At 28.9% G+C, this 15058-nt stretch overlaps 2 protein-coding genes across 2 annotated transcripts; one reads left to right on the top strand and one right to left on the bottom strand.

The window, feature by feature from the left end:
* Nucleotides 1-1732: 1732 nt before the first annotated feature.
* Nucleotides 1733-8786, top strand: LOC113372093 (katanin p60 ATPase-containing subunit A1-like). The gene is given in 7 exon segments (XM_026612426.1): nucleotides 1733-1776; nucleotides 1938-2020; nucleotides 2023-2270; nucleotides 2336-2499; nucleotides 3664-3773; nucleotides 3839-3959; nucleotides 8588-8786. Coding segments are annotated over 7 exon segments (969 nt in total).
* A 361-nt stretch (nucleotides 8787-9147) lies between these two features.
* LOC113372092 (protein jagunal-like) lies at nucleotides 9148-13663 on the bottom strand. Its single transcript, XM_026612425.1, is given in 5 exon segments — nucleotides 9148-9276; nucleotides 12750-12919; nucleotides 12922-12967; nucleotides 13042-13183; nucleotides 13374-13663. Coding segments are annotated over 5 exon segments (576 nt in total). The 5' UTR covers nucleotides 13463-13663.
* Nucleotides 13664-15058: the final 1395 nt, after the last annotated feature.

The raw sequence follows: 15058 nt of genomic DNA, 5'->3' as shown, positions 1-15058 counted from the left end.
ATATATGAAAGAAGCTCGACTAACGAGCAAATTAAATATCTACACAAAACATTAAAAAACAGCTTTACTGACGATAAAATTGAATATCTAGATAAAATATAAGAGAATCTACAAACAAGCAAGATAAATATCAATTTGGTGGATTAGAAAAGGACTTTACTCGCGAGCAAACTAAATAAATAATAATAATAATAAATATCGACAATAATACAGGAACTCTACTTATGAGTAAATTGAATTCAATCTATAAAACGAAAAAGGACTCCACTAACAAACCGTCAATGAAGCAATAACAATAAAAATAACTCTACTGACGAGCAAACTGAATACCTAGATAAAATAATTTAAAAAAAACTCTACTAACGAGCAAATTCAATATTTGTCTAGCTACATAGATGAAAAGGGACTGAAAGAAACAAAAGATTTTCACCGCCAAGTAAATTAAATAAAAGTGTGAAGATAAAAAGGACTCTACTGAGGAGCTAATTAAATATTGTTGTAAACATAAGAGAAAAAGACTGTACTTTCTTGATAGTTAATATTAAAATATAAGAATGAACGAGAATTTTACCAAATATAATGTTGGAATCAACAAAAGAACTCTACTGACCAACAAATTTAAATGTAAAATAGAAGTTAAAAAACAAGAAGAATTCATTTATGACAACATATAAATATGATAATTTTTAACAAAGAATTGTCTGTGTTAATCAAATCTATTAACATCGATTCATAACAATATTTTCACTTTTTAGGAACGCAAAGCGAGTACGGCCCTGCCGAGCCCCACATCCACCAACTTGCACCCTTGTCAAAGGAATCCGGCCTTTGAGAAAGGCGACTTCGACGAAGACAACGCGGTCTCGTCCGATCCTGAAGTTAGTCGGAGGAAAGGGAGTGCAACAGGTAAAAAAATTAAACAAATTGTTATTCTTAAAACATTTCAATATTTTTTTGAATCATTCAAATCGGTTAGTCCGGAGGTAAGGGAGATATTATTAAAATATAATTAATTATGTCGCCATCTAACGGTGTGCTTTTACAAATAACCAAAATCTGGTAAGGACCTTGGTTGACCCGCCATTTTGAGCTTTCAATTTTATTCTTTATTATTATGTAAAATAATAGTTGTCAATAAAACATGGCTGAGACATGTTAACATCGACGTTTCATTTAAGTTCATTATACAATAAGTGTACATACTTACATTTTTTACGCTTTCAAACAAATTATTTAAGTTTTTTGACAATTTATAAAATTTTGTCACCTTCAACTTTGTCTTGTACATATTAACTTCAAATATCAATACCCTAGTTTTAAAAATTTATATCGTCTGTATTATATATAGTTAAGGGCTGGAATTTTAGTATATTATTCCTAAAAGTATATACTATAAGTGTACATACTTAAATTTTATTGTTTTTTAAGAAATTAGTAAAGTTTTTGACATATTTCTAAAATTTTGTACGCTTATGGAGTCACTTTGCAAATAAAATATTCTCGTTTTTAAGAATTATACCGGCTGTACTATATATAGTTAAGGGTTGAAATTTTAGTATAGTATTCTTAAAAGGCTAAAAGTATACATTTATAGAATTTTATGTTTCCGAACAAAATATTAACGTTTTTGACATTTTTGTAAAATTTTATCCGCCTGTGAAATGACATGAGAATTTATGCAATGACGGATGCTTGCGCATCGGGCGGGAATATGGTTAAAATATAATTAATTATGGCGCCATCTAACGGTGTGCTTTTACAAATAACCAAAATCTGGTAGGAGCACTGGTTGACTCGCCATTTTGATCTTTTTAATTTTTTTATTCTTTATCATTATGTAAACTATAGTTAACATCGACGTTTCATGTTTATTACACAGAAATAGACCAGCTTAACATTCCAATAATAAAATATAATTCTGTTTTTTCTTTTTTTAGTGGAAGGGTTTTCAGTGCAGTAGGCTACGAACCCCATTTAGTAGACACCATAGAGAAAGACATTTTGCAGAGAAACCCTGATATCAGTGGAACAAAGTGGCGGGTTTGCACGAAGCCAAGGCTCTGCTGCAGGAGGCTATGGTCTTACCTATCATCATGCCGGACTTTTTCAAGGGTATAAGAAGGCCCTGGAAGGGCGTCCTGATGGTAGGACCCCCCGGAACCGGAAAGACCCTCCTGGCCAAAGCAGTGGCCACCGAATGTGGCACCACCTTCTTCAACGTGTCATCAGCAACGCTCACATCTAAATACAGAGGCGACTCGGAAAAACTGGTAAATAACATTAATTTCTCATTTATAAATTAGGTAACTAATATTTAAAATGAATTATTATCCAGGTCCGCCTCCTGTTCGACATGGCCCGCTGGCATGCCCCCAGCACGATTTTTATCGACGAAATGGACGCCCTTTGTTCGGCGAGGGGCTCCGATTCGGAGCACGAGGCCAGCAGGAGGTTCAAGGCGGAATTGCTTATACAAATGGACGGGCTCAATCATACAGGGTAAATAGAGAAAAATAATATAATATGCTCATTTAATAATAATAAAACATAAATAGTTGTAAAGGCATAATAATTTATTAAAATTTCAATTTTATTTAATGTTTTATTAAATTTTTATTCAAAATCTCAAGTGTGAAAACAGCTTTAAACGCTAAAGCCGTCAACACATGTATCCGGTTTCATACAAAACTCTTCTCGCGCGCTATATATAAAATTGCAAGTGTGGTAACGGCTTTACCATAAAGCGTGTTTCACACTGCGCAATTTATTTTCTCGAGTTGTTTCAAATATGAAACATATATATTTCAGTCTATTTGAACAATAGGTTGTTTAAACAGATTTAAGTTTAAATAGATAGATAATAGGACATTATGCCTTAAGGCAAGTTGCTTGAACTTTCCAAAACATCAATCAATATGACTTGATAAATAATTATTGAGATTTAGCGTCAGCAGAGTTCATTTTTTTACTTTCTTGTAGATTTGCTTGTCAGTAGAGTTCTTTTGTTGTCCAAAATTTTTACTCATTAATTGTTTCAAGAATTCGCTCGTCAGTAGAGTCCTTTTTATTGCTTTTAGATAATACTTCTCAATAGGTTTCTTCTATTTAATATTACTACACATTATTTGTTTCTATTTTCTAGATCAAAAACAAGTTTGCTCGTCAGTAGAGTTCTTTTTTTATATATTCTAAATCAAAATTAAGTTTGCTCGTCAGTAGAGTTCCTTTTTTATATTCTAAATCAAAATTAAATTTGCTCGTCAGTAAAGACCATTTTTTATTTTCTAGATCAAAATTAAGTTTGCTCGTCAGTAGAGTCCCTTTTTTAATCTTTCAGATTAAAAATAAATCTGCTCGTCAGTAGAGTCTTTTATTATTTTCTTGATCAAAAATTAAAGTTTGCTCGTCAGTAGAGTCCTTTTTTTATTCTTTTATACAGGGGCACTTTTTACTCGACTTTACAGGGGCACTTTTTCAATTTTATGTTCAGATTTAACAAGATAGCAAAAATAATGAAAGTTACGGTATTTTTTATAATATATTTGAAAACGTTTAAAATTTCTCGAATATTTCATTACGGTACGGGAAGTTCCAGCAATTTGCCTTAAGACACGATGCCATACACCACTAGTGTATTATTATGTAATATTTATTTATTTTCAGACCCGATGACAAAGTAATAATGGTTCTGGCCGCCACAAATCATCCCTGGGACATCGATGAAGCTTTTCGGAGACGATTTGAGAAACGAGTATATATAGGGTTGCCCGATGGTAATTATAAACTATATTCTAATTATATATATATATATATATATAATGTTTTTTATTAATTTAAGACGAGAGCCGGTCGGCCCTTTTACACTTATGCATGCAGGACATAACGATGGACGCAGATTCGAATGTTATCGGTGATCTTTTGGAAGGATATACAGCCGCTGATATTGTCAATGTTTGCAGGTAAATAATTATACACTATTTCATTTATAAATATTTCGTTCAATACATTATTATATATTGTAAAAAATTCAATGGTATAGCTAATTATAAAACACAAATATTATATTGTAAATTCAAATTCAAATATCAACGGTCAAAAAAGAGTTGACAGTACCGAACCGCGTACAACTTCATGTTGTTGGGTACAATGTTCAAAATTAAATGCAGTAATTTTAAAACATTTTATATACAAATTATAATAAGTTATTTGCTACATGTATGTTAGTTTCATTGGTTGTACGTTTATTTTATTATATAGAATTAGAGTATTATATATTGTTAGAAAGATAATAAAATTATCTACAAATCTGTATATAACGTTTGAAAACTTTTCGAACAAAATTAATTGTGAATAATATGTAAAATTTAAAATTCAGTTAGCCATTGGTAACATTTGTTTATATTTACGTTTATATTGCTAAAATTTGTTTTACAACATACATATTATTATATATGGTTAAAAAGCTAATAAATTTATCTACAAATCTGTATATAACAATTTACCACGATTCGAACAAAATTATTCACGTTATAGTTATATAAACGTTATAGTTAATGATAAAAAACAAATATTTTATTTAAAATTCAAATTCAAATGTTAACGGTCAAAACAAGAGTTGACAGTACTAACCCGCGTACAACTTCACATGTGTTGGGTACATTGTTCAAAATTAAATGCAGTAATTTTAAAACATTTTATATACAAATTATAATAAGTTGTTTTGTTGCATTGTACGAAGAACTCTACTGACAAATTGAGAAAAAAATTTAGAAAATTTTACTGACAAGCAAATTTAGAAGAAAATATAATTGGGACTCTACTGACTAGCAAAATAAAAAAAATTAATTGGGACTCTACTGACGAGCAAATTATTTAATAGGAATAAAATGCAAAAGAAACTCTACTAACAAGAAAAAAACGTCCAAATATCTGTACTGATAAGTTAATTTAGAAAAGATGTAAAATAAGTAAAAAGAGTGCGCGTAAGGATCACACGCGATTGAAGTAAAACTTTTAATATTGTATGAGTAGGCAATTAAGATAAAAATAAAAAAACATCATATTTAAATTTTAAAAATCATTTATTAATAATCACATAACATCAATAACACAGTTTAAAACAACATCGATAGATTAATTGCTATCATATTTCATATATGATATAATAGGTTTGTGATAACTAAAATGAGAGACATAAATTTTGCTTTGTAAACTATGTACATTTCTGGAGAAAACTGCATCAATAGTCGTGCCATATCTTGTGGTTGATTCAAATGGAGAATTATTCATTGTTAAATTAAATTTATTATTTAAAAAATCAATTAATGGTTGAGATTCTTCTGAACGAAAATTGACATTGAAATCTCCAGCAAGAATTAATGGTATCTCGTTGTGATTAGTGTTTAAAAGTTTTGCACCCTCATAAGAAAAATGAAGTAACTGCTGATGAAGAAATTTAATAATATTTGATATGTTTTTATTGGGAGAAATGTAAAGGACGACTATAATCAATGTTTGATTCTGTGTGTGTAATATCACCTACTTGTGTAATTTCATTAGAAATATCCAGTAATATCGTTGGCGCAAGAAACTGCATAGGAGTCGCATTATGAAGAGTATCTGAACATGAATAATAGACATTAGACAGCTACACCACCTGCTCTTGAGTCCGATCGTTTGTATTGAGTAACGCAGTAATAGTTCTGAATATTAATTCGTTCTTCATTATTAATCCAAGTTTCCGAAAATAACAAAAACGTACAACGTTGTAGCACTTTATCTTGCAGATCAGGCAAATGAGCTCGTAAACTTTGGCAGTTAAAGGAAAACAATGAAATGTCGTTCAAACTTATTATCTCACTCAATTTTTCTTCTTGTGTTATTAATCTACAAGTTGAAAGTCTTTGGAATTCAGTTTTTAAGTTCATTAATCCTGCTGGCCGTTTTCTTCCATGATAAAATTTTTTGAAATGATGAACAATCCATTAATGCTGGTAACTCGTGATAATGCAACATATAGAAGCTGCTGATTATATGTTTTATTGTATTCATATACAATTTTATCAAAAGTACCACCTTGTGATTTGTGTATTGTGAGTGCACAAGCAGACACTAAAGGAAAATGATTTCTTTTGACAAATATGATTTTATTTCTATTCATTGGAATAGATGAAGATCTCCTGAGAATCGGCACAGCTGTCCTACTGATATTAAGAGTTTGAATATGATGTGCAGCTTTCTTCTTATTTTGTTACCTATCTTACCAGGAAATTCAAACCATAAACGTAGAAGTTCATCATTATCGCCACGTTCTATGTACACTAATTTTCCTACACAACCATTAGCTAAGCCATCACTTACATCAATATTAGTTGTTATAATGTAAAATTTATTCAGAACTAAAATTATTTCATACGGCAAACCCGCGGTATCAATAACCGATTTTTGTGAAACTGCTGACGAATGTATGATTGTTGATCTGTCGCATGGCAACCTACATAAATATCCGTGGCAGTAGATATTATTTTGTCTTCAACGAGATTCAGTATAAATTTATTATATTCCATGACACATTTATTCTCTAAGAAAAGTCTTATTCCATGAGGACATAACATAAAAAACGTGATTCAATTAATGCAAGTTCATATAGGGTTTAGCGCTCGACTTACGCATGACATGACGCGATATGAGTGGATACTCGCGACATCAGCGCTTACGGCGTCGTAGTGTTCAACTACACGTTGGCATTTTCGTTGCATTTGTACGGATTTACACCCGTGTCGCGCCTAAAAATTTTTACACCCATATCGCGCCTAAAGAAGTTTTACTTCAAAAAATGTAAAAGGGACTCTACTGATGAGCAAATTTTACAAAAATCGTAAAAGAGGACTCTACTGAAGAGCAAAAATTAAAAAAACCTAAAAAGGACTCTACTGGCTAACAACTTCAGAAAGAAGCATAAAAAAGGCTACTGACAAAAGAATAAAAAAAACGTGAAAGGGACTCTACTGACAAGCAAATTAAAAATAAACTATAAAAGGGAATCTACTGACGAGCAAAATTTTATAAAATCGTAAAGAGGACTTTACTGACGCACAAATTTCCTTTTGAATCATTTTAGTTTGCTCGTCAGTAGAGTCCATTTGCAGTTTATTTGCCATTGTTTCAACATTTTTTGATACTTTATAAAATAAATTTGCTAAAATCTAATTTTTATCGATTTACGGAAAAAATAATAATATTCGGTAAAGCATTTAGTAAAAATATTTTAGATATTAAAATATTATGATAATAAATAAATTAAATGATAAAAAAATATTTTATATATTATCAAATTATATATTGTATACATTCTTACTTACCAATATTTTTCTAAATTCCAACATCGAGGATTAATCACAATATTTTGATTATAAATATGCCTAAATATTCAAACTTTTACTCTTACGATAAAAATAAACAAGTTATGACTCACTTAATTTGCACTTTTTATGTATTTTATTATCTTATAACATATGATATTAAAAAACAATAATAAAGAAATAAGAGAATATAAAAACAAATATACATATAAGATGTTTCAGTACCCAAATCACAAACACTTTACACTTACATAACAACGCCATTATTGCAAAATCCTTGCTTTAAAAACTTGATTAATAGCAAAATTTTAGAATTTAATTCATAAACACTATCTATTAACAACAAACATTAGATTTTAGCGGACTACATTTCGCTAAAAAATAATCTTAATTTTATTATGCACAATTTTAATTTTATTCTCTGTTTATTAAAACCAACTATTGTTCCGCCATTGCGTGTCCGACAGTTGCGATTCTAAATTTAATAATAATATTTCTGTTATTATAATAACACTGTCTGTTAATATTGAACCGTAGATTTTACAGCAAACACTTCACTAAATAACTATAGTCATTTTAATATATAAAACAAACCACAGAACACTTTGTAATAACACAAATAACGTGCAAATGTCTTGATTTACTAAAACAATGTTTATTCCGCCATTACGCGTTGGACAACGACGTTCAACGAACACCGGTGAACAACGTTCTTATTTTTGCAGTGTCACCATATCTAGACAAAAACTATATCGATAATAATTTATACTTTTGACAAAAAGGATTTTGCAAATATGATAATAAGTTTTAATAATATATTTTAACTTGTATAGGATATTTATGATATAAAAGATATTGATATTATTAGTTATTAAGACCAAAAAACTAAAAAAGAACATGAAATAAATATAAATTTGTATAAATACTAAGAACGAACTTCACAACGGACGCCAAACTGTCAACGTTAACAATACCAAGTTAATTATTATTATTAAATGTCGAAATAGTATTTAATTATTAATTATAACATCTTTACAAACGTATAAATACTATTTAATGCATATCCAATGTTTATAATATATTTGCATTACAAAATATAAATTGACAGTTGAAAAAATCCTGAAACCAACTTCTCACTTCACGTCACTTCAAATCATTTTTAGAATTATTCAAATCTATGTTTTGTTTTAAATGTATGTATATTTATTTTATATTATTCCTTCCAGGGATGCTTCAATGATGTCAATGCGTAAACGCATATCAGGAAGGACTCCATCAGAAATCAAAAGGATGAAACGTGAAGAATTCGATCTTCCTGTAACGACATTGGACTTTCAAGAAGCCCTTACACGTTGCAAAAAATCAGTGACAGCAAGTGACGTGGAAAAATATGAACAGTGGATTCAACAATATGGATCGTGTTAATCTACAATAGACTATAATTATTCAGTCGATTATAAGTAATAAATATATATATTATGTTTGTATAAAGAGAGCTTTATTCTCAAATTCCAATTGTCATATATAGAAATATTTATAATATTTAACATCATTATCGAGTTGTATGTAAATATATATAAGTACATGTAAAGTGACTCCTTACATTTATAAATAAATAAACAAATCAATAAACAAAATAAAACAATCTTTTATAATACAACTCGATGGCAGTTTCTCGTAACAGAAATAAAATTAAACAATGAGTATATATCTAATTAATATACCTGTCTTCAAATTGCGTAAACTATATACATATTTATATTTCTATTTAGCGTTTATTTAGCGTTTATTCAGCTTTTCGTGCCCCCTTGGACTTCCAAGCTGTCACCAAATTCCAGGCAAAGTATAACGAGAAGAAATGTACTTGCGTTGCTAGTAATAGAAAACCGTACCACAGCAAACCGTAAGGGTAACCCTGAAAGAAAAAGGGAGTTCTTTTTATTATATTTTCTTAATTTACTCGTCAGTAGACTTTCTTTTACATTTTTTTATTAATTTAAATTACAACTAGTGGTGTATGGCATCGTGCCTTGAGGCAAATTGCTGGAACTTCCCGTACCGCAATGAAATATTCGAGACATTTTAAACGTTTTCATATATAATATTACAAATACTGTAACTTTCTTTATCATTTTTTACTATCTTGTTATTAAATTTGAGCAAATCAAATGTAAATCATAAATCATAAATCAATTTATCTCCAGAACAATAACAATCGTCATTTCATTTCGAATTCAGTTTAAAAAAAAAAATAGTTGCTAAAAAAAAGTTCAAATTGAAAAAGTGCTCCCGTATAGTCACAGTCTAAACGCATTTGCAAATAATTCTGTGCGACATTTTCACTTATACTGTGCTTAGCTTGGCGGCATTTTTGCATTTTTCAATAGTTTTTATATTATTATTATTGATTACGGCTTGCTTATGAATAAATAAATAAATAAATGCCATTTCGAAGTAAAAATTACGAAAATTAACCAAGCTAAGCACAGTCTCAGTGACAGCCTGGTACAAATATTTTCACGAGTGCGTTTAGATTGTTACTTCACCGGAGCGCTTTTCAAATCTCATGTAAATTATTTATAAAAATTACATTTTATGTTGAAAAAAATCGAAAAATGACCCATGCTAGGCACAGTCTAAGTGACAACGCGGTACAAATGTTTTCATGAGTGCGTTTAGAATGTGACTGTACGGGTGCACTTTTCCAATTTTGAGAAAATTATTGAATGAAATGAAACATGAGGCAATCTAAGTCTATATAAATTTTTATAGAAATGCCATTTTTAGTTGAAAAAAATCGAAAAATGATCCAAACTAGGCACAGTCTAAGTAACAACCTGGTATAAATTTATTTGGAAAATTACATTTTGAGTTAAAAAATTAAAACTAGTAGTGTATGGCATCGTGCCTTAAGGCAAATTGCTGGAACTTCCCGTACCGTAATGAAATATTCGACAAATTTTAAACGCTTTTAAATATATTATTACAAATACTGTAACTTTCATTATTCTTGCTCCCGTATAGTCACAGTCTAAACGCACTTGGTTTAACATTTGCACCAGAGTGGCGCTTAGACTGTCCTTAGTCTGGGTCATTTCTTGAATTTTTTGAAAAGAGTGAAATGTGAAAATGCGGCCAAGATAAGCACGGTATAAGTGAAAATGTAGCACAGAATTATTTGCAAATGCGTTTAGACTGTGACTACGATTTTTCAATTTTGTTTAAATTAGGCTACTATTTTTTTTTTAAATCGAATTCGAAATTAATTTGCTCGTCAGCAGAGTTCTTTTTAAATTTGTTTTTCTCAATTTGCTCGTCAGTAGAGTTCTTTTTATCATTTATTAATACTTTATTTGATAGTAAGTAGAATTCTTTAGCATTTTTTTAATTTGCTCATCAGAAGAGTTCTTTTCAATTCTATTTCCCAAATTTGCTTGTCAGTAGAGTCCCTTTTTAAATTTATTCCCAAATTGGCTCAACAGTAAAGTTCTTTTTCATTTTTTTAAATTTGCTCGTCAGTAGAGTTCTTTTTAAATTTGTTTTCCTTAATTTGCTCGTCAGTAGAGTTCTTTTTAAATTTGTTTTTCTTGATTTGCTCGTCAGTAGAGTTCTTTAGCATTTTTTTTAACTTGCTCATCAGTAAAGTTATTTTTAAATTTTTTCCTAATTCGTCATCAATAAAGTTCATTTATCTGGTTTTCCTGATTTTGCTTATCAGTAGAGTTCTTTTTAAATTTGTTTTTCTCAATTTGCTCGTCAGTAGAGTTCTTTTTAAATATATATTTAAAAGTCAGTAGAGTCCTTTCTTATATTTAGTTTGTCAAATCGTCAATAGAATGAATTAAATTTGTTTTTCTTAATTTACTCGTCAGTAGAGTTTTTTTTTAATTTGTTTTTCTTAATTTGCTCATCAGTAGAGTTCTTTTTAATTTTGTTTCTCTCAATTTGCTCGTCAGTAGAGTTTTTTTTAAATTTATTTTTCTCAATTTGCTCATCAGTAGAGTTCTTTTTAAATTTGCTTCTCTTAATTTGCTCGTCAGTAGAATTCTTTTACATTTATTTATAGATTTGCTCATCAGTAGAGTTCTTTTTAAATTTGCTTTTCTTAATTTGCTCGTCAGTAAAATTCTTATTTTCTAAAATTGTATTAGGAAATATTAGTATGTAAACAAAAAAAAGGACTCTACTGACAATCAAACAAAGTAGTAATAATCCTTGAGAAGAAAAAAAAGCGACACTACTGATGAGCAAACTTTAATTTCGATCTACAATATTAAAAAAGGGACTCTACTAACAAGCAATAAAAATAATGATTTGAAAATACGAAAAAGGTTTTGTTTCTGACATTATTTAATATGAATTTACTATGTCTAATATTATTAAATAATTATTAATAATTAAATAATATTAAATTGGAACGTTCAGGCAACTTGCCTTGAGGCTAAAAACCACTTAGTTCATGATAAAACTATTCATATACATTTGTACTAAAAATATTTCACTAACGCTTACCATGCGTACCCAAACCTAAGAAAAAATGTATGGGAAAGCGTCGTGTTAGGCTCGGCCGACACGACAAGCGCTCATGAAATTTAAAACATTAATATAAGGGCAAAGATTTTGTCACATCAAATATGGCATGTGGGGTATCAAATGAAAGGTTTCGACGAGCACTTTACGAATATCATAGTTATAGACTGAAAAAACCAATAGGGTTCCGTACACTATACATTCAATAAAATTACAATGACATAATTTTAACTTTCTTTTGCGTTATTAAAGCTGTACGACTTATGATGTTAGGTAGATGAAATATTTTTGAACAAATCTCTCTAATATGTTATTGATATTGGACGGCCGGTTTGAAAGTTACAACAACTTTAATAAATAAATGCACAAGCGAGTCGAGCCGATGTCGCATCGAACCGCGTCGTACTATATACAGTACAGTGGGTCAAAATGTTCCAAATAGTAAAAATGCATGTTGGGTATCAAATGAAAGGTCTCGGCGAGCACTATCTAAAAATCATACTCAAAATGCTGTAGAATACAATAGAATTCCTTACAAAGCATGTATTTAATTTATAATTTTAAATTTATACAATTTTTGTGTACACCAAGTTATTATAGTGTTACAAATCATAACATATTGTAGATAATTTATATTAGTACAAATTTTTCGAATGTTGCGTTCAATTTGGACAAACGGTTCAAAAGTTACCAGAGATATTATAAAAAGTAGACCAATGGGTTGCAGAAAACTTTAGTAGATCAAATATAGGCATGTGGAGTATCAAACAAAAGGTCTCAACAAGCGCAATTTAAAAATCATACTCAAAGATCTTACAAAGCACCAGAGTTCCGTACAATACAATATTTACTTCTTACCTGCCACAAAATAATGTCCTCAGCGTCTTGTCCTTCAGCTAAATACTCTAAAACGTCTCCACAATAATAAATAAAACAATATAACAATGGCAAGTAACCCAGCACGACTATTCCTATCATGTATCGTTGCATCAGGGCTACTCGGTTTCTTCTGGCTGCTGTCAGACCACAAAAGATAGGACGACTGATAGGCACCAGATGTATTCCCACCATAAAGGCTGGAAAAAGAACACGTTGAATCTTAACTAACTTTTTCTTTAAAAATCATTATAAGTTCATAATTATTTTTTACCGTTGGAATTTCTAATTCCTCGATTTCTAATATAAAAATATCCAGTCTGTCCAAGATGTCTGCGGAAAGCTTTGCAAGCATCGCAAAGAAGAGTAGATAGTGGAAAAATATACAATATTTCAATCTAGATTTATTCAGAGCACTGAAATAAAACAAATACTTTAAAATAATATATTCAACATAAAACATGTATCTAACACAACTTATTATTAGTGCCTCAAACTGAGTATTTAGTTTATAAAACAAACAAACCACAATTTAACAACCAAACCCAATCCTTTCTACCTAAATATATCATTTTTAATTTGAGGTTAGAATTTTTTTATTATTACCTTATCTGATATTGTGCAGCAACGCGTTGCCTGTGTAAAAAATCCGTCCCATCAGTCCCCAAGACCATGGGGCCCCCTTTAGAGGCCATTTTCGACTTCCAAATTCACTAAAATAAATAAATAAATCTATAAATCCAATTCGAACATATTGTATAAGATTATTCTTGGACAAGAGCTAATGTCAGCGTGTCAGCATGTGACGTTTGCTGTTGTCAAATATAGATTGAAATTAAAATATTAAAATAATGAATTAAATTATTTGTTTTGTGTTTAGAAGACATTGTAATTGAGATTGTTGGTGGGAATTGTTTTAAATTGTTTAAAATTTGTTGATAAATTTTAATTTTGTGCAAATGTGTCAACATGGCGTCAACTGTCAAATGAAAACTGTCATGTCTCAACTGTTTAATAGTAATTAAAATACATACATAATAAATATAATAATTAATTTTATATTCAGAAGACATTTTCATGAATATTGTTGTTTAGAATTGTATCAAATTAGATTAAAAGTGCTAAAATTTTGTTTATATTGTGTCAACCAAGATAGTGTCAAATGTCAAAAGAAAACTGTCAAGTTTTAACTGTTTTATTGTAATTAAAATACGATTTATACCGATAATGGCAATAAAAAAACGATTTTAATAAAATTATAATAAATTTTGTTAATATAAATTGTATTAAATTGGATTAAAAGTGTTGAAATTTTTATTTTGTTAAAATGTGTCTGTATGGCTTCAACTGTCAACTGAAAACTGTCAAGTCTCAACTGTTATATTTTGTTTAAAATACAATTTATGTAAATAATGGAGATAAAAGATCGATTTAAATAATATTATAACAAACTTTGTTAATGTAAATTGTATTTAATCAAATAAAAGTGTTGAAATTTCTATTTTGTTAAATGTGTCAATATAAAAAATAACAATAAAATGCGGCAACTGTCAATTAAAAACTGTCATGTCTCAACTGTTTTATTATAATTAAAATACAATTTATGTTAATAATGGAGATAAAAGATCGATTTAAATAATATTATAACAAGCTTTGTTAATGTAAATTGTATTTAATCAAATAAAAGTGTTGAAATTTCAATTTTGTTAAAATGTGTCAACATGGCGGCAACTGTCAATTAAAAACTGTCATGTCTCAACTGTTTTATTATAATTAAAACACAATTTATGATAATAATAGAAATAAAAGAGATTTTTGAATAAAATTATAATATTAAATATAAATAAAAATTGTTTTGAATTGTATTAAAAGTTGAAATTTTAATTTTGTTAGTTAAGTGTCAAAATGGCGTCAACGGTCAACTATCAACTGTCAATTAAGAGGTTATTTGCTTGCAGAAAATTTGTTTCGGTGTAAATTATTAAAAAACTATGACATATTTATTTAAATATCATTTACTTAGTGTGAAATAATAATAAAGTATGTTTAAATGTATATAAATTGTATAAAATGTGCAAAGTTTTCTACAAATGTGACTGTCAACAGTTTGCAGGTTATTTATTTTCAAAGTAAGTTTATTTATATATATATATATATATATATATATAAAATATATTTAAGTTTAAATAAGTTACAATGAACAATTATATTACAAAATTTCAGTAACGACACATATAGTTTTTTACTAGAAAATTATATTTATTACAAAAACTAACCTATAAATAGTAAAA

The sequence above is a fragment of the Ctenocephalides felis genome, unplaced genomic scaffold (genome assembly GCF_003426905.1).
Source record: "Ctenocephalides felis isolate EL2017-DRISC unplaced genomic scaffold, ASM342690v1 CF-g0.4_SCAFFOLD_01573, whole genome shotgun sequence".
NCBI classification, from domain to species: domain Eukaryota; kingdom Metazoa; phylum Arthropoda; class Insecta; order Siphonaptera; family Pulicidae; genus Ctenocephalides; species Ctenocephalides felis.
This window is presented reverse-complemented; position numbering and strand designations above follow the sequence as displayed.